The following is a 19,890-nucleotide window of genomic DNA, read 5'->3' as shown; positions in this document are numbered from 1 at the left end:
GGTAAAGATTAAGGCAAACAAAAGAGTAGAACAAATCCAATGTAGCCAAAGTCTCAGATTTAGAATGACAACCACCAACTGAATTCAAGTGAATTGAAGTTGTGCTCAAATAAGTAACTTCTCCTCCTTCTGTAACTTATATTTAGATTATTTAATAGACTTAGAAATTCTATGAATTGGATGAGAATCACTAAATATTCAATTTATCATTTATTCTTTAAGGACAAATGGTGTGAGTGTGCATATTATTTTATGTCTTTGTCACAGTGCATAAGAACGTGTGCCACACATCATACTCGGATTAAAGACTGCTTGACTTTTATATAAAACTCACCACAAAAAACTCAGCTGATTAACAGATAAACAGGTACAGAAAGAAAACTAATCAGTCTTCCACGTTAAAAGGGCAGTTATTTTTATTTTTTTATTAAAATATTCCAAAAGTTCTAATTACTGATTTATTGTATAAGATCAGATCACATTTTAGAAACCAGGTAATTAGTATTCTATAATACTTTCTCAAAGAAACCCTCACATCACTGTTTATTTATTTAAACACACTTAATTACTAATTAAGTCACTGCAGACACTCAGTTGGTATAAACCTCTGGGTAATGGGAGTCAGGTGACATTTAAACTGCAAATTCTTCATTAGGGAGGAGAATGAGAAACATTAACACATTAAAAGTTTGTTTTTCTTTGTATCTTCTTAAAGGTTGCCCAATACAATTCCTACATCACAATGAGTTCCAAGAAGTCAGAAGCTGTTATGACTGGAATATATAAAATTAGGCTAATAAGAAACAAATGAAAATCCTTCCAAACACACTTATAACTTGATACAGGAGAGGTCAGGGCAAAACTACTCTAGTGCTGGGACTCATGCAAAGGTCTGAACCAATAATTACAGAGCATCAGTCAAAGGTCAAAGTGCCTTAACGATATGACCCTGAATTTGTTCCCCTCAGCTTGTATGACACAGCTCATTTCCAGAGGTCAAAGTGCTGGGCTGTGCCAGCATGGCATAAGTGTGAGGCCCTGAGATGTCCACAGACACAAACCGCTCCTCTCCCTGACAGATAACTCCACATGCCAGAGTGAGACCATGGCAACTGTACCAGGCAGGGCCACACTGCCAACAAAACTGGAGTGCGCTGGTGTCAAGCCAAGCAACATCCATCATTAAAGGCAAATCACAAATCTTATACCTGTGCTTCTTTAATATTTAAATTTAAAGGGGAACTAGTGCAGTCCCTAAAATTATTAGGAGGGGCTTGGTTTGTTTTTTGTAGCCATGGTGAACGAGTGGTGGATGGAGCATGTGTGTTTGTGCTTTAAAGTAATTTCATTTTTTGGCATTTACACATTTGTTTGGCCAGGCAAGTCACTGCACTATCATATATAATTTCATTAAGAATTGGTGTCCATTATTTTAAAGTGTGACGACTTTTTCTGTGCTACAAAACTGCCTCATGGTTTTCCAATATTATTTTATAATTTCAATGCATACAACAGTTTGCATCTCTGCTCAATGAAATATGGATTTTAGCAGGCTTACACTTTGATCACAAAATAAAATTTCAGGTCTTGCAACTGGTGATGAAAAACTTTTATTTGCCTCAGAATTAACATCTAATATTGAAAAAACAAATAAAAACATCAGTAAAACCAAAAGGTATGCAGATTGTATTGAAATCTTATTAAACAGAGTTCCCTGCCTGAAAGGAAGCCAGTACTAGTGTCTCTTCTACTGTCACACTGAACGTCAAAATCATGAGCAGCTGTCACCATCAGGCATTTCACATGAAGAAGCTGCAGCAACCCTAACTTATTACTCTCCCACACCAGCAGCTATTTAAACTATTTCCTACAAAGAAAAAAGTTCTGGATGCCTTTTTATTCAGAATGACTGAGCAAAATCCTGGATTAATAAGGTCTGTTTACACAAGGACACATTCAGGTTTTTAACATGTAGACCAGACATTTCTCAACCTCCTGTCTATTAAGAATGGGGAAAAAAATAAAAAACTCACTTATTGTGTTTGACCTCATCTTAAGCCACAACCACAAAGTTTGCTTAAAGGCTTCCAGTGCAAGCTAAAGAAAGAGGATTTGGAAAAGCAAGCATTTCAAGTTCCAGGTGTATTCTCTGCCAGCCGTGCACAGTGAGCCTAAACGAAAGCTTTGGGTAGGTTTGGGAAGCTTTACACTAGCTGCAGAAAATGTTTGACTCTGAGTGAAGACAAACTGTTACATGCTGCATTTTGCCAGCTGTAGACTGCCTTTCATTGTGGATCCAGTAAAGACATATTGCCCCAAGGTAAAAAGAATATTACCAGAAGATAAAAAGAGGATCTTGCAAAGACAATGAGAAGGTGGCACAAACTGATTTCCGGTCTTCTTCATGTCAAGGTTGTAACAGTGGGATGAACCAGTAAATGAGGGCAAAGCAGGGGAAAAAATACAGAGACACGACTAAAGAAAGTTTTTTTTTTTTTTTTTTTTTTAAGAAACTAGGTTAACTAGAAGCCCCCTGTGCCACATACTCCTGGGTTCCTGATTTTAATCTGCATCGTTGTGGGAAGAGGAAAAACACTGCAAGCAAGGCATTTATGATTCAGAGCCATTGCCAAATTCTTGCTTGCCAAGCCTGGAGAGATTTTTCACATTGCCAATGGAGGGTTTATTTTATTTTTATTTTTTATGAACTGCTTGTTTTAATTCAGAAAAAACATAAATGTAATATGTTTTTTGTTATCATTTTTGCAGATATGGGGTTGCATTGAAACATTAACATGCTACTAATACATGTACAACACTGTATCCATCCTTTTTAAGCATCTCTCAAGATTGCGTTTTTCTCTGAAAGTTATGCAATGCCCTGTTTAGACTACAACTGGAAAGCAGAAATCGGTTCTTATTGACAGGTCATAAAAAAACCTACAAATGCTAAAGATGCTAGATGCTAAAGACTAGGGCCAGAAAAGGGAACCTGGACACATTCCAGTGTTGAATGGCAAGAGTTGGAGTAACAGATTTGAAGAAATAAATTATTTCCTCTCTGCAGATAATGGAGGAGGGGATAGATGATGGGGAACAGATGAGCAAGGCAGTTCCTGCATTTAGTTTCCACAGAATACAGGGATATGGTAAACTTAAACATAACAAAATCATAAAGGTTAATTAAGATATATGTTTATTAATGCTTGCAATTGCCTACCTGTATTATTATTTTTTTCAGTTTGAAATCTATACACCACACGTTAATACAAGCATCCACTTAACTGTCCAGCACTTTCCCCAGCAGAGGCTCCAAAAGTCCTGCTTTAGCTAATCCCATCTGAAGTTTACCTGTTCCACTGTTTATCACCTGCTTCAATCCCTTATCACAGTTCCCTCTGCTCAAGGGTGGTCTGAGTTTAACACTCATGCCTAGTTTTCCTCTCCTTAAGTTAATTTACATATTTTTTCCTAAAAGGTCACACCTTGATCAAACAATGCTCCTATGTCTACACCACATGCAGGGATCACAGAATCAGGCAATCTACTCTGCTGTAATGTCACAGCATGGGTGGAGAATGAGGCAGAGCTGACTCAAAGGCAGTTCCCCTCAAACCAGTCCCATAGATCTTTAGTTGAAAGAAAAGAAACAAGACAAAGGAATTGGAGAACAGCTAGTATCTAGTATCTTGACATTTCACTTGGAGTTATTTAAAAAAAAAAATCTACACTTCACATCACTTTAAGACAAATTATCCAATCGAAGACTTCTTGAATCTCAAATGATTTAATGATGTCTTTGCCTATACATGAGTCTACTCCTTTGAGGCGCATCGCAGGCTTGCTTGCGTTTTCTCATTTTGACGTGTCCATTGATCACAACATCACAAGCAAATTAGAACCTAGAACATTACTGTTGTCTTATCATTGTACTTATGGAAACTAGGAGAGAGCGAGTCACAGTGGCCTGGTGGTGATCCGTTTAAATGGGGTGACTTCACAGGAAGTAACTCACTGTGCTTGTAAAGTCAACAAGCATTGCAGTCCCAGCTATGTCAGGCCATCAGAGAGCATTTCCTCATTTCCATAAGTTTAAGATTTCTACAGCCTCTGCCGAGAGAAATAAAAAGCTCTATTAAAACGGGTAAAAGGCAATAGAATGTCCTCAATACCACTGGTGCTCGTGACACTGGGCCAACACTTAGCCAACTACAGAGGAACAGATGGCTGGTCGATTTACTGGAAGAAAAACAAAACAGATACACACACAATACAAATAAATGAATGCATAATATATTAAACTATTAAAAAAATTATATTGTATATTAAAAAAAACTTTTCTAACTTAAAGCACAACTCTTACCATGTAAATATTGTACAACAGGGCTAAGCAGTGATCTAAAAATGATCTTCAGATGTTTCAGTCCCAGGGAGGGAGGTGACACATTTTGCTCTTTGTGGACCCATATGCTACACAAAAGCAAACATGTATTCAGAAACTGCCACAGACCAGGTAATGCAAGGTTTTCTATAAAAATAATCTTGAAAGAGATTCTTAATTCTGAAGATTTAGCAAGGAGTTACTAATAGACCATAGTATAGCCTGTGGTACCATAGAATCAAAAAGTGTCAGCTTTAAAACACGCTTGTATGGTTTTCCACTTGCAGTTTAAAAATTCAACCCCAATATGTTGCCCTTTCAAGAGGTGCCCTCAGAGCCACCACTGCCATGCATGTTTGTTGTTATTCCCAAGGGGTCTGCTGGCTGTGCCAAAGGCATTTCAGATTCATGCACAGTGCACCAGCTTTTTCCCTTTCATATAAACAGGATTGATGCCTCATCTTTGCCAGGACTAATTTCTCCTCCATTTCCTTTCCTCCACCTTAACAGTAGAATAAGCTCTTTTAGCCAAAAGTGACATGTGATGCAATGTGGTGGGAAAAACTTAAACTGATTTGTTTTATTTTTTTAACACTCACATCAGACACAATTAGTAAAAAAAAAAAAAAAATGCAACCTGATTTCTTTTTAAACCAAAAAATACTAACAGCTGTCAAATTGTCAAACTGAATAGACATCCCATCACAGTTATACAGTGTTATTGGGCTGATTGATCAGTAAATTAATACTCCCACTAGACACACAATATTCAGCCCTGGAAGCTTTCTGTTCAATTTGCCCTGATGAATTCTACAGCCTGTCACTGAATGACTAATAAAGGAATGCATTTAAACATACCTTCATCCAAAGACAAATATTACAGCGATGGCACCATTACATGAAAGAATTGCTCATACCCTTCTCCCCCCACCGAAATATTTTCCTTTATCCCTTCTCTACAAGATTAAAAAGTACAATAGTATTTTTTTATAGCACTGTTTGGGACTTTCTGGCACAAAACCCTGAAGCACATTAAGAGCAAAGATTACCCAATCTGAACTCAAGTACTTACATAAACAATTAAACTAAATGCTAAAACACCTGTACCAAACTGCTACATAAAAGAACCTCCAAATTTGGACAAATAGTCCCTCACCTCCTTTTCATGAACAACCACTTATGTCAGCAGTGGGGTTCTGTTTGCATTAAAACACAACTGCTTCCAACTATAACCTGCATTGCAAGCAATTAACTTCAACCCACTTGACTTCTCTTTAGTGCGGAAATGTATACTGTGCAAATTCAGTGGCAAATCAAATTAATTATTAATTAATCAAATCAAATTTCTCTAAGAGTCACCTGAAATGACTGTTCTTATGGAAGTTTAATCAAAAAAACAAAAAAAGCTTTGCAACATTAATAAGAGACTGAGCATTCTTGACTTGTTAACTTTCCAAAGCTCCTAGGCATGACTGCATTACTGTGGAAGTTACAGAACAACTGTGCTAAGAGAAGATTAAGGATGAAAACAAGTCTTTATCACGGGAGTGTTTTTTTTTCCTTTTTTTCTCAAACTGCCTTTTGCAGATTATTAGAAGAACATGCCCAGAATACTCTTATGTAACCACTTCTGGGAGGTGAACATAATGGAATGGAAAGATGCAACAAGATGGACACATTTCACCCCCACACTTTGCATGTTTCCATTGTGAAGTCAGTACAATCTGAATTAGAGTGACATTTCTGTTAGAATAAAGCTGACTTGTTTGGACAATGCCTTGCAATATATGACAAACAACATACAAGATGCTATTTCACGGAGGAAGCATGTTTTTTAAGTGCACCCCAACCCTCACACCCTCAAATACATAATTAATAACTTATTTAAAAAAATGTGCTAACTGGGATAACATACATTCAAAATTGAAAATAATTAAAATATCAATATTAACTTCTAACTAACTTAAAATCCTGAAGAATTGTGTTAAATTAAGAAAGGACCATCTTTGAGATAACATTGATAAAAATGCAGACAGGTAGAATTCGACAAAACCATACCATTTTCTTCCCAACATTCCCATCTGAGGCTTTCAGCGTGTTGTCCTTAAACATTGTCCTTGCTCCAGTTCTGCTCCAGCTCCAAAGCACTGGTTAATTTACAGCTTGGCTGCCTTTAAATGACCAGGTATGTGGTTCATTTAACAAATAAAGGTGTTTCAAAGCCTGTGAGATGCAACAAAAAAGACTGCTGTGCAGCTGCTGCAATGCCAGGGGGTAAAGCTGAGGAAGTAGAGTTGGTATTTGAGGATACCTGACAAACTGGAGAAATTTCTCCATAAATTCAATCAAAACACATGGCCAATTGACACCTTTGAGTAACAAAGGGCAGTGAAATGGCCTGCTGCTAAGCCATGATCGCAGCATTACCCTACATAAGCAGCTTTAACACTAGACAGTTAAACCCGGGGTGACCCTGGGTCAAAAATCTAACTTTTCACATTGTCCTTTTCAACCTGAACAAAACTCTGAAGAGACCAGGGTTGAGATTTCCAACTTGGGACGAAGCATTCACCTCAGGGTGAAAAATGTTCATGTGAATCGTAACCCCTGTATTGTATAGCGCAAGGTCATTGTCAATGCAAGCAGGGCTGAACTCAGGGGTGAGTCACCCCAGGGACACCATGGTCCACTCAATCCAGGATTAGATGGTGTAGTGTGAAAGCAGCTATAGACGGCTTGGGGTTAATAACTGGACTCAAAATATATCTTAATTTTATAATGAGCTAAATCTTTGAAATTCAGGCAAGTCGCTACATAAGCCTGTCAGGGGTCGTTTCTCACCGCACAGAGCGAACAAACACCACCACACAGAAACTAGTCTGGAGACAGTGCACCTCTGCTGATGGTTGGGGGAAAGAGTTGGTGCGCGAGTGCTGCCAGTGTTCTTTTCATTCCTCAAAAGCACGGTTCAGGCGGCTCACTTCATTAGACGGTCTTGTCACAGATCTCCCTCCAGTGTGCACTGCCAGGCTGTCCAGTCAGACATGTCTTGACCCACAACACCACAGCAAGCTTCAAAAGACACTATTCTGGATCCCTCTAATGTCCTTCAAGATAATCACAGGACTGCTTATCACTAGATACACTGCTCAATGGGCTTCATAAACAGTGCGGAAAAGGTGGCCTTTTCAGTTTTTAGGTTCAGGCTGTTTATGACAGGTGTGAACTCTCCAACTTCAGGTAGGATGAGTGTGACTGCTGTAAAAGTTGATGGCAGCAGTATCCCAAACCACCAAATGCTACAGTACAGCAATGACATTTGTTCATTAGCACTTAGTTTAGTTAAAAATATAATATACTTTACTACAAATATAAAACTGTCAAGAAAAGGTCCATTCAAAACATTTATTGCAGTGGTCATAAAACACTTACAGAAATGCCAACGGGAAAGCATGCTTCCTGTAAAGAGTGGCAATTTAAAAATACATGAAACCACAAAAGGTGTAAGACCTTCATATCAGTCTCACGTTTTATTTTTATTCCTGTGACTCATGTGTATGAAATTAAAGCGTGGAGGACCTACATATCGTTATCAGGGAACAACTGTAAAGCAAAAGCCTTTGGAGAGTCACAGCAGGCCTGTCAAAATTGTTTGCCTCTTGATGGGTGTTGGGAACTACCAAGTAACGTCAAAGACAAACTTTGCAATTATGTTTTGAATCCAAATAAACAATTAACTAGAACTAAAAGAAAACAATACTACTACTAAATAGTAGTAAAATTACAAATGTGTTTCTCCACACGGGTCCAAGAGATTTTAAACCTATAGATGAAATCACTGCGGCCCGTTATGGAGAAGCTGCTTTGTAAATCACAGCAGGAAATGGCAACAGCTTTGACCCATGCCCTGATTTACAAACGATATGCCCTGCACCACTCAAACCTCAACCTATCCTGCAAGAGGTCCTTGCTCCATTCCCCTGACAGTAAATGAATTGGCTGGGTGTGCTGTCACTCACTCGGCGTAACCCACATTGTTCTCTTATGCAGTGTCGTATCCACAGTTACCCGCCTTGGCATCCCGGGAGCCCGCCATGCCACCTTTCATGTGGAAATAGAAAGCACCAACTCCTCATAATGAGCCTTTGAAATTAGCATAATCCATCAGACATACAATTCAATTATTGCTCGCTTGCTCCTTGTTTGCTTTGCCCTTGGAGAGCATGCTGGCTTACTCGTTTTTTTATACATAATGCAGGGAGCCGAGATGGAAGAAATATTTGTTTTCTGCACAGGCAAGCCAGATCTTAACCTTCATGAATGGTCTTGAATTTCAAGCTCTGCTATGCTGTGAGCATACTGTATTTATTTACGTGCTTGATTGTATGGAGGCAGATCCTTCTGCCAATCTCTCCGGAGTCTTCCAGCTTCTCTGTTAATTCGAAGGCCTTGATGTGAATAGCTGGCAAAGAATTTCCCTGAGAAGAAATATTATTTAACCAGGTTCTTGTCGTACACCATATAAAATAAAGCTCTGTCCATGAAGTCTGCCAACAGCAAATTCACTTAAGACTTTAAAATACACAAGCAGCAAAAAATATCTTGTTTAGTTTTTAGGGAACTTCCACACAAAAGCTAAATTTTCTTTATGAAGGAAAAACACAGCTGCAACTCTTGCAGCATGTGGGTAATGTGTATTTAACAAATCATGTGTTTATTTATGCATTTTTTGTGCACATACTTCACACCATCTCACATTTGGAGTGAAGACTTTTTTAAATGTTAATATACCAGAAGAACTAGAAAACACACCTTAAAAGATAAACAAAGTATTTGTGGTGCTTAGATAGCAAATGTAATAAAGTAAAAAAAAACAACAACACTTTCAATACAAAACATGTCACAGCAAGTCTGACTTTAGACCAGAACTGGCCTCATTCAGCACATGGCTACAGGCCCAGGAGGCATCAGATTCAATTATCTTACAGAAAGCTGCTACCCATGTGACAGGGGTGTTTTTAGGTTTAATTCACACCTACAGGTTCAGTCTTTACAATGGGCTCCAGCCAGCATCTCAATATTCATGCAGCCAAGCAAATACATACAAAGAAAGAAACCTAATAAATTAATAATAAGAAAAACACCTCGGGTGGGACTGTAAGCAGGTGTACCAATTCAGGGAACATTGTGATCATGTGGCACTTATAGATTAGTCCTCTTCCCCCCCAGCATGGGCCAATGTGCTCTGAAACACAGACCCCACCTTCCTGGAGGGACTGGTGGCCTTTGTCCCGGTTTAGTTCCAGATCAGTACTGCGTGTGACGGTGTAGCACTGGCTAACTCACCTCACAGTTCAGGGCTGCACTATCACTGGGACTGTTCACTGAGAGCCAAGTGGTTGGCCACAATAACCGTTGGTTCAGTGTATAATCTGGAGAAGGTGAATGCACAAACACTTTCAGAATGAACACTATTTAGTTTTACAGTTGGTCTCTAGTAGCGGTTAGCACTGGACAACACAGCTGGACAGGAGAACGGGGGGTGGAGCTGGTTAGCAATCAATGAGACAAAGTCATATTACATACAGCAAAAGGGGTCTCTGTGAATAGGCCCCTCTGCTGCAAGTTAAAATTCACTAAGACAAGTGGGGCAGGCAGAGAAGACTGCCTGCCTCTGGGCCATCAGGTAGCAAGGAAGAGAGAGATGCCAAAGACAGTTTCCATGGCAACACAGCTCCGAGCCAGGCAATAGCGCAGCTCACAGACACGCCCCTAGAATGAATGCAACCCGGACTATTGAAAGTAACGCAACATAATTTACACGGTCAAAGCAACAACGTGTATGTGTAGCACCGTAGACCCAGCAGTGCTGATGGGTGCAGGCCGGCCACCTGAAGAACCAAAGAACGTGTTCCCCCGCTCCCTCACTTTGAACGTGTAACGCTTTGCCTTGCAGCCTTCCTCACCGCACACCCCCACACATCTGCACTATGCAACTTACCGATCCCTTTTGGCCAATGCACACCTGAGCGTTTCATAAAAACGCAGAAACCATGAGGCTTGACTAATTTATTAATTAATTCACATGTTTTAACAAAGACATAAATCAGAGTGTTACAAGAATAGCTTCCAGAATGCACTGTTGTTTATTTATCAAAGAACGCCAGTACGGGAGTTATGTATTATGCCAACATATGCTTGTGTGACAAAGGCTGTGAATACATATAACAAAACACAAAGAAAGCAACATACAATATTTCCTAGGATGGTGTAAACCTAATTACTTTTTTCTTTTGGATAAAATGTTATAGATTATTATAGTCATTCTGGCAAATAAAGACGGGTAAATACAAATATGAAATCTTTATAAAATGGCATAAAAACAAAGGAGCTATGGTGTAAACAGTTCCACAGTGCAGCATGACCCTGTAGAAACCATTACACTCTACCTGCCGCAATGGAAAACTGATGAGAACCACAAGGTTTCTAAATGGCTAACGGGGATTTGCCATTTCTTCAGTACACATAACTGAGAGCAGAACTACAGTGGTAGTTAGATGCACCCATCCTTGTTCTATTTTTAAACGCTTTGGTACAGAACTTGGCTACAGGTTCTTCCCCTCACTGTCCATTAATGTGGGTTTCCTGAACTAACAGGTGGGCTACTATCAGCACCTGTTTCTCTACACCACTCTTCTGGAATGATACCAGCCTCATTTCTAGTAAAGCAGAGTATATTGAACTCTGTGTATTGCGTACATTTTCACCTGCTGCATTTTGTATTAAAACATTAGCCCATGCTCGGTTGCAGTTCCTGCTTAGATATTTTGTAAGTCGCCCTGGACAAGGGCGTCTGCTAAGAAATAAGAAATAATAATAATAATAATATAGATATTTCAGGGTGAAACCCATTGTTCGCTGTTCGCTGTGAGAAGAGCTTTAGCATCATAACACATCCACTGCAACAGAAAGATACCAGATGCAGTTAGCATGTGGAAACAGTCAAATCCGACAAGCTAATGCACTGGGGACACCGTGGTGGGGTTGACTATAGTGTTGAGCTCTTTAAATAGCCGGCACATTACCACAGGTACATATTATGGGTACTAAAAGTGCCTTATGTGAGCTTGCCTCTATACTGTGACAACCCTAAACAAGATGATGCAGTCCTGAATAGTGCAGTGCAGAGTAGTTTAAAGACTCGGGCACCTTATGAAAGACAGCCCTGCTCTTCTTCAGCCATTCTGAATAACAACAGCAGCATAGCACATAACTGAAGCTGGGAAACTGAAGAACAAAAGTAACTGATTTACAAACCACACAGTATTTGTGTGACGATTCCATGAGTTGGAACAATGGCGATGGTAGATTTTACAACGCCATCTGAAGTTCACTTCCAACAAGATAAAGCTCCATGTTAAACATCACATGCTGGCAGGGAAATTGTTTTGTCATAAACAAGAAGTCTAAAACAATACCTATAGGCAATGTAACCAAAATCATAATTTAATTTCTTCTTCAATTCATTCACTGTAGTCCTCGTTCAGATGAGCCTAACAGACCTAGCTAGGTGTGTAAAGCTTGTTATTAGTCATCTGTGAAATGCTGACCAAAGCTACATGTCTGACCAGGATTAGTCTTTGATGAATATCCCCAAGCTGCACCCACTGTCAGATTCTTGATTCTGCCTTATTTAAACAGAAAATAAAGCCTTTTATATTCTGACATCATATCAGACTATATTTACTTTATTTGTTAATTAATGGATTTTTATTTTTGTATTTTAATATAAAGCAGTTACAGAATAACGGAATACTAAAGATGAAAAGATGAAAGTTATACAGGCAGCCAAATCAACTGGGTGTGGGGTTGGATACTGACATATTTGTGGCCCCTTCCATGACTTCCATATGATTTGTACTATAAAAAACTGTAATATTTTTTCAATATTAAATTGTATTTTACTCATGCCAGTCACAACAGCTACTTATTGCCTGATTGTACTGAATCTTTCATATTATTTGGAAATACAATTATTGAACAAGAACAAGAGTTTGGAAGATCTGAACTGGTGCCTGCAGTATCTGCAGTCTATTACACAAGAAATTGTAAATCAATGCAAAGAGTGTCATTGGCAAAAGAGTAAATGGTTTGTTTTTAGGTGCAAGTGGAATCCCAGTTAGAGTTTAAATTGAAAACGCATGCAAGAAGAATTAAGAGCATGCACAATTACCAGAGAGCCTCACCACAGCAGTGTAAAGTAAAAGCAAACTTGTGGGAAAAAATAAGTAAATGTTTAGGTATCGCAACTACTGTGCCTTTGTTCACCTTGATACAAATTTGTCATACAGCAGTGTAAACACACTTTTGACATATTCCAAGAGTAAGTTTTGAGAGACTGTAGGAGAGCCCTGTTGTGATGTACCATGAGTGTGCCTGATCTGTTTTACTGTATTTTCTGCCCCTTTACTATTTTAGTTTATTTTCTTTTAAAGGAAACTGCCATATCAAATGCCTATTATGGGATATTTTGTTATTTGTTTGGTTACCAGGAGTGTGTAGCTCTATGGCAACTGATGTCCGACAGATCTATTCAATTGTTTTGGCTAAGTGCCCTACTGAGTAAATGTCTTCCACATTCTGCAGTCTGAGTTGCCATATTCCTTGGTCTCATTCCTGTTAGCAGAGTGCAGAATTAAGCACTGGAATTTCTCATCAAGCTTGTAACACACAGTCACATTTACCTGGAGGCTTTGAGGTATGAAACTCATCAATATGCACTGATTAATTAAAAAACAAAACATTAACTACAACAATGAAACCCAGACATGGCAAGAATGCCTTATTTTGCTTAGAAAACCAGTATTCTGGACCAGGTTGAAGTAGCTGGCCTGTTTTCTGCAAAGCATCACAGACAGAACAATTATAGAGTCACTGTTCTGTTGCTGCCCTGTTTAGGGTTATCAAAATTCCTCCTCAAAAGTACCAAGTGATCTTTAGTACCATCAGCACTGACAGGGCCTCAGATTTGGGTCGGATATGAAAGCAGGATATTCCCTCACCACAGTCTCTGCAGTGAAGCATTACTGGTATTTGCTGGAGGGTTGGACACAATTATTTACAAAATCCTTCACACACACAAGACAAAAACAGACTTTGACTTTATAAAGCACAATCTAAACAGAGATCTGTCCAACCTACTTCAAACCCATTGCCCTGCCTATGTCCATTTCAAAGAGGTTAATCACATTTACCTTGACAAACAAATGTGAATATAAGATGTATGAGTGATGTGGTGTTAACAAGAAGGATGCTGCAGCCCCAAGTAGTGTGGTTTTTTCTTGCAGTAAAAAATATCCTGTATTGTAGTTAAATTACATTCCTGCTTTTTGGTTCAACATAAAAATGTTGATTACACTTAACATATGAGGCCAAAAGGTATTTAACAAAATTCCCAGTACCCATTGTACCTATCACCAGATATGTACCTATTAAGTGATATTAATTAACACATCACATCTATGCGCAGAAGAGAACAAGGGCCACAGTGGAGACTTCTGTTCTCTGAGAACTAGTTTCTCCACCCTGAAGAAAGAGACCCTGGCTGAGCAGTATAGAAAACAGTGGATGATTGCAAGAGCAAATAGTTTAAAGTTGGATTAGCGAGCCAAGACAGCTAATTCTACCAGAGCAACAGCTGAAGAAAGCAAAAACAAACAGTGTGGTAGACCACTAGGGGAAAATGGCCCTGTTGAAGAAGAGCTGGGCTTGTACCAGCGAAACAGACAGGAAACCGAAGAAGCCGTCGGAAAAAATGTGCAGTGCAGTGCCGCTGAAGCTCCCTGTAACAGCCTCCCGGTGCAGCAAATGGCTCAGACTCGCATATCATTCATAAAACGTGGGAGGTTTTCCTTTTTCTCTCAAGCCTTTGATGAAAGCAAGTGTGGCCACAGTTTATGTAACCCCAAAGATTGTTTTTCCCCAAAACTCACCAACCCGCAGGGCTGTACATCAGTCAGTTCTAGCAGACCAGTCTGATAAACATTTCTCCTTTAAACAAATGGGCAGTGTCCCAAAATGAAGCCTACAAAATGTCACATCACTTATCAAGGTTAACTATTCCACAACCAGCATTCGTGTTTAAGTAATTCAAAAGTCAATAGTGAACATCTCCATTTGATATTAACACCAAACTGTCAAGTGAATCCCACAGTAAGATAATGTAAAGCATTAGACTAGGAGGTAAATGCGGTGCTGGCTGCGTGAGTTGGGAGTGTTTCCTGGAATCCTAATGGAGGTGCCCATGACATTTGTGTGCTGTGCTGCGGCTGGCGGGAATGTGGCTTTGGCTGCCCGAGCTCTGCCTGTTGTGCACAGTGTCAATAGGATTGCACAGCAGTCGAATGATGCAATTACCATAGTATCGGGAGACATTCCAACTCACAATAAGTAAATACTCATTTGCAGTTCATAGTTTACTGACCTCCTAATAAACAGGTTTTAAAGCATGCGTGCACACACAGACATACACACACAGACATACAGAAAGGATCAGCCTTGTTGTAAAACTCTTATCAACTGTAAAATAACTCCCACTGCATGTTATGGCAGATATGGCTATTATGGTCATACTGTTTACTGAACTGTACCGCAGATTGTCTCGACTGTCTGCTCTGCACTGCAGCCAGATGTCACTAGTTCAGGTGGAGCAGTGGAAATGAGACTTGAATACAGTTTTCATATGGACAACGGTGCGTTTCAGCTCAGCTCCTTCGGCTCATGAAGGAAAGTGCTGGGTGTTTGGATTTGCAAACTAATCTACTTCAACACTGATTGGAAATACTGCCTGGTATAATATAAACTGGCCTGTAAAAACAGTAGAAGTGTGTGCTGACATTTATTTGTTTACTTGTTTATTAGCACAGTGTAGTAACCCTACAAATAAATACATTTGTCTCAATGTACCAGGTTAATATGAATTCGGGGTGGTATTGTAGAGACTTGTTGAGGACCTGCAGAAGTTGCATAGTTTTCCTTTCAGGCTAGGTTGAATAAAATCATAGTGACTGAAGAGCAGGCTGTTTCATTCGAAAGGATTGTGTTAAAAACCACAGAAGCAGCGCTCTGAGCCCTGTTATACATGTTCAACGATAAAATAATTGAAAATGGAGAGAGCAAGGCAGACACTGTTAGATTCAACAGGCCATATCCATTAAGCTTTAATGCCCTATTGGGTTTACCATGCCTTTTTAAATGATGAAAAGCAAACGCCCAATGGCAGAAACTAAAGAAAGAAACATTTAATTAGCTTGGGTTAGACGAGCACCCTTAAAAGATCCTTGTGACACTTGCCCACATTCTTAGTATTTTTCCTCATTAGAGAAAAACAGGTGTTCACTCAGTGTGACAGTTAAAGATTTATGAATATGGCTGAACAAGAAGTCTTCACATTCTCTAGAAACCTCCACCAGTCTGGGGCAGGAATGATACAGATGTAGAGCTCCTGCTGTGAGCACCTTAGGGAGACTAGACACTCTGAAACAAAGTGCAGTTTGGGAAATATCACTCCCCACGTGTTTATTACATCCTGTACAGATGTATGAAAATAAAATACATGTATATTTAGACATCAACTGGTTAGCCCACCTGTCAGAGAGCATTGAAATCGATGCTGTTGTGGCAGGTTAATATGCTCCACTCACTCTTGTCTTGCACATATGTAGCTGTGCAGCGAGAGAGGCATCAAAAGAAGGCAGGGAGGGAGGGGAAGGGAGAAGAAGGCGCTGTTGTGACATGCATGGGAGAGTGTAACCGGGCTGGGTCCGTACCTGTGTGGCTTTGTCCCTCATGCAGGGTGCGCACTGCCCGTGGCTGTCCCGTGGCCAGTGTCCTGAGAGGTAGGGCGCGGCAAGCGTGTCCAGAGAGGAGGTCCGGCGGATATTGTTATTGGAGGGAGTGACGGAGGGCTGCCGCGGTCTTTCTATTGAGAAATGGGGGAGGGAGGAAAGAAACCAATTTAATTATAGAGCGGCTAAAACTGTGTGCTGCTTTTCACCTTTGATGGGTTCACATGCGTCAGCCAGCCCTTGAAGAAACTGTTCAGGAGGCCCATTGTGTAGTTCTCCCAGTAAGCATAGGACCCCTTTCATCTTGCGGATTTATGCACATACATTACAGCGGGAGTACAGCCTTCCCTATCTGCTCTGCACATTAAACAGCCTGCACCGAGCCGGGGGGCCACGAACACCTGGATCTGGGAGCGGATAACCTTCCGTATGACCATATACACGATAAGTAACCACAGATCTTGGGACAGCCGCTCTCAAACTGACACTGATACATGAAAAAATTGAAAGATTAAAGTATTTAGCAATCATACACTACAAGAAACTGTAGTTAGTTGCCTTCTTTACATTGGTGCCCACACTAGGATCCAGGGATTGCAGGGAGTTTTCACACTTATCGTTGGAAATGTCATGACGAAATTACGAGTATTGGATCATTAATATTAGACTGATAGGTGTTATATTGATATGGTTTGAGTCCCAGCTGAGAGAGATCTATATAAAAGGGGTAATTCAGCCAGAAAAGACTGATAACTCCTGGCTTGGACACACGTGGAACAAAAATATTTATGCACTCCAAACCCTATACAACAGGCCTGTATTGTACATACATACGTTAGTCATCCCACAGAGAGTGTTCAAAGTGCACTCATTGTTACCTACTTGACAAAGCTCTGCAATCAGCTCAGAGCGATAACCTAAAACTGAACAAAAACAAACCAGCAACAGCTCCCTGGATTCATTCAACTACATTTATTGTAATTACTCAACATCACCTAAAAACATACACTTGGTACAACAAGACTGAAAATGTACAGTTGAATGTGTGCTAATTGTGAACAATGTGAATATTGTTCAAGTGAAAATAATGACCTTAAACACATTTCGTAAGTCATCCTAGACAAGGGCGTCTGCTAATAAATACATAAATAATAAATATGAGAATGGTAAACTTGTAATAAAAGTCATTATATTACATTATTTAAGCAGGTTTGGGTTTTTGCGATTAGTTTTATATTAAAAGATCACGTCAATAAATTAAATACAAAAGATAGTTATTACGGATTTTGGTAATCGGAGATTATATTAAAATCAAATTATATAATTTAGAATTCATCCATTATATCCATGGAAATGGAGAAGGAGTGTTTCATTAGTATATAAATGTGAAGAAAACCCATGACATTTTTATACGAATGAAACACTCCTTCACGATTTCCATAATCATGAGGTAGAAATCTTAACGGCACTGACAGAAAATCCTGAAGGATAAAGCTGTGCTCCGAAGATGACAAAACACAAAACCCCTCTTTTTTTGGGGTACAGGGAATGTTACATAAGTAACAGGTTTCAGTCATTTAAATGCAAACAAACCCAAATGGGGTCACAGACAGACACTAAGCTGGGGAATACAGTCCTGGGTTTTATCACGGAGAACATTCATGTCCTGCCAATCTTAAACAGAAGGCCTGCTGGCTCAGTGTGCCAGTGTTTATGTTACATTACACAGTGCACACATTCACTTGCTTACACACTAAAAAATAAGCAGCAAGCACACACAGATACAGAGAGCTAATTCAGTGCATGGGACCAAGCGGCAGGCTGCTTTCCTTCAGGTGCAGAGCCCGGCTGATAAACCACACCTTTCAAAATGGTGGCCAATTCGATCTCACGGTATGAGTGAACAACATATCATTAAAGACTGATTAGGAGCAATATGCTTTAGCAGGCATTGGCTTCTCATGGTAAGCAGACGTGTCTTGACCTACTTTCTGAGGCAGACTCACTAGCTTTGCCAGCCTCTCCACCCCAGACTGACACAGATCGTGCAGGCTGTCTATACCCCCTCCCTCGATGGACAGCACCCCTCTGGGCACCACTCTTTTGCACACAAACAAAAAACAAAAAAACAAAACACAAAGCAAACACAACCTGACATTGTCGCTTTGCTTTCATCAGCTCCCAGTATCTTACTACTACATTTCTCACTAATAGTACAGGGCTGGGGGGACTGTTCTCAATTTTCATGGACGTTATTAACCAGCTGCATTGCTTCATCGGTGTCTATGTGTCTCTCAGCCTTTCACTGACAGAGTGAGCATGGTTTTCCATTGTCTTGTTTGCCTTCACTGAGCTGAACCATCAGCTCCTTAATTATTAGGTTAGGGAATTAAAACCTGATGTAATCCTTAAATTATCAGGAGCTAATTGGACTCCTGCTTTTCCAATGGCGAAAAAAAAAAAAAAAAAAAACACAAAACAGCTGCTGTTTGCTATCAATTGCCTCAGATATTTTTTGGTTTATAAATGATCCCCTTCAGACACATTGTTAGCATTTATGCCTGATAAAGTGATGTACACAAATTTTACACACAGTAGTCAAAGGGGCTATAAGACAAATACACTTCATAACATCCAAAGCATGTGCAAGCCTGAAAACAGCTAAGATGGTAAAGAAAAACTGAACAACTTGCAGAGTGTTTATGCATTTCTGTGCATGCATCTCAGTGAACAAATCATGCCACTGCTTTGTATAACAGATGTGCTTGCCGCAATGGTACACTGCAAGGAGAACACTGGTTACTCTGCACAGAATGTTCCCTTGTTTATTTGGAGTGTTCAAAGAAGTTTTAGAAATGGTGCATCTGCAAGTCATTATTAACAGTTGCTATGGAATCAGCAGTGTGACTCCATGGTGACCGTGTTCTGGCCCGAGCCACAAGAGAGGTCCATAAGGCCGGAGCCGCCAGGAGCAATTCAATTAAGAGACAACACAGCGGATGAGCCTCCCTTGAGCGGACAGCCATCAGAGGATCTCAGTGTGGGGTTCCTCCACTGCCAAGCCCCCTGCTCTGTGTCACGGCAGATAGCTCGCCTCACCCACTTCCCTTTCCTACATGGCGTAGCTGGCCTTGGCTTCCAACGAGGCAGCCAAACACGTCCACACAACCAAAATCACAACCACTAAACAATTGTATAGAAAACAAACTAGCACAGGCAGATTGTCCAGACCTACAGCCTTGTCTCAAGTGAAATATCTGGCTTGAGTTCAGCAGCTTAATTCTAAGAGGATCACGACAGCACACCAAGATGATAACTGTACATATTCCGGTTTGGACAAACATTTCCACTTTGTGTAACTTCAGTTACACATTTAAACAGAAACCTTTATTTAAAGCAATGCACAGATACCAGAATATGAACCAAGGCCTTGACAGCCGCTGCCGTACAGTATCTTGACCTCAGCTGAAGGACAGAGCACACACAGCTTCAGTAACTTGTTAAAAAGAAATCAAAAAACAACAAAAAAAGAATTGTGTATTTTTAGCCTAATCATTCTTAAATAGCTTGGTGTTGACAATTCCCACGATGATATAGAATTGTAAATGTGATTTAGTGTGGAACATGTCACACCTTTTAAATAAATACTTGAAACAAAAACAG

The 19,890-nt window shown here is 39.9% G+C and overlaps 1 protein-coding gene across 1 annotated transcript in view; it reads right to left on the bottom strand.

The window, feature by feature from the left end:
• fam117bb (family with sequence similarity 117 member Bb) overlaps positions 1-19,890 on the bottom strand; it is a 91,111-nt gene that overhangs the window by 53,233 nt on the left and 17,988 nt on the right. Inside the window, exon 2 of the mRNA XM_066688628.1 lies at positions 16,210-16,361. Coding sequence (XP_066544725.1) covers positions 16,210-16,361 — 152 coding nt within the window. The remainder of the gene's footprint in view (positions 1-16,209; positions 16,362-19,890) is intronic.

This window comes from Amia ocellicauda, chromosome 16 (genome assembly GCF_036373705.1).
Source record: "Amia ocellicauda isolate fAmiCal2 chromosome 16, fAmiCal2.hap1, whole genome shotgun sequence".
Taxonomy (NCBI): domain Eukaryota; kingdom Metazoa; phylum Chordata; class Actinopteri; order Amiiformes; family Amiidae; genus Amia; species Amia ocellicauda.
Note: the sequence above shows the minus strand (reverse complement) of the source record. Positions and strands in the feature narration are given on the sequence as shown.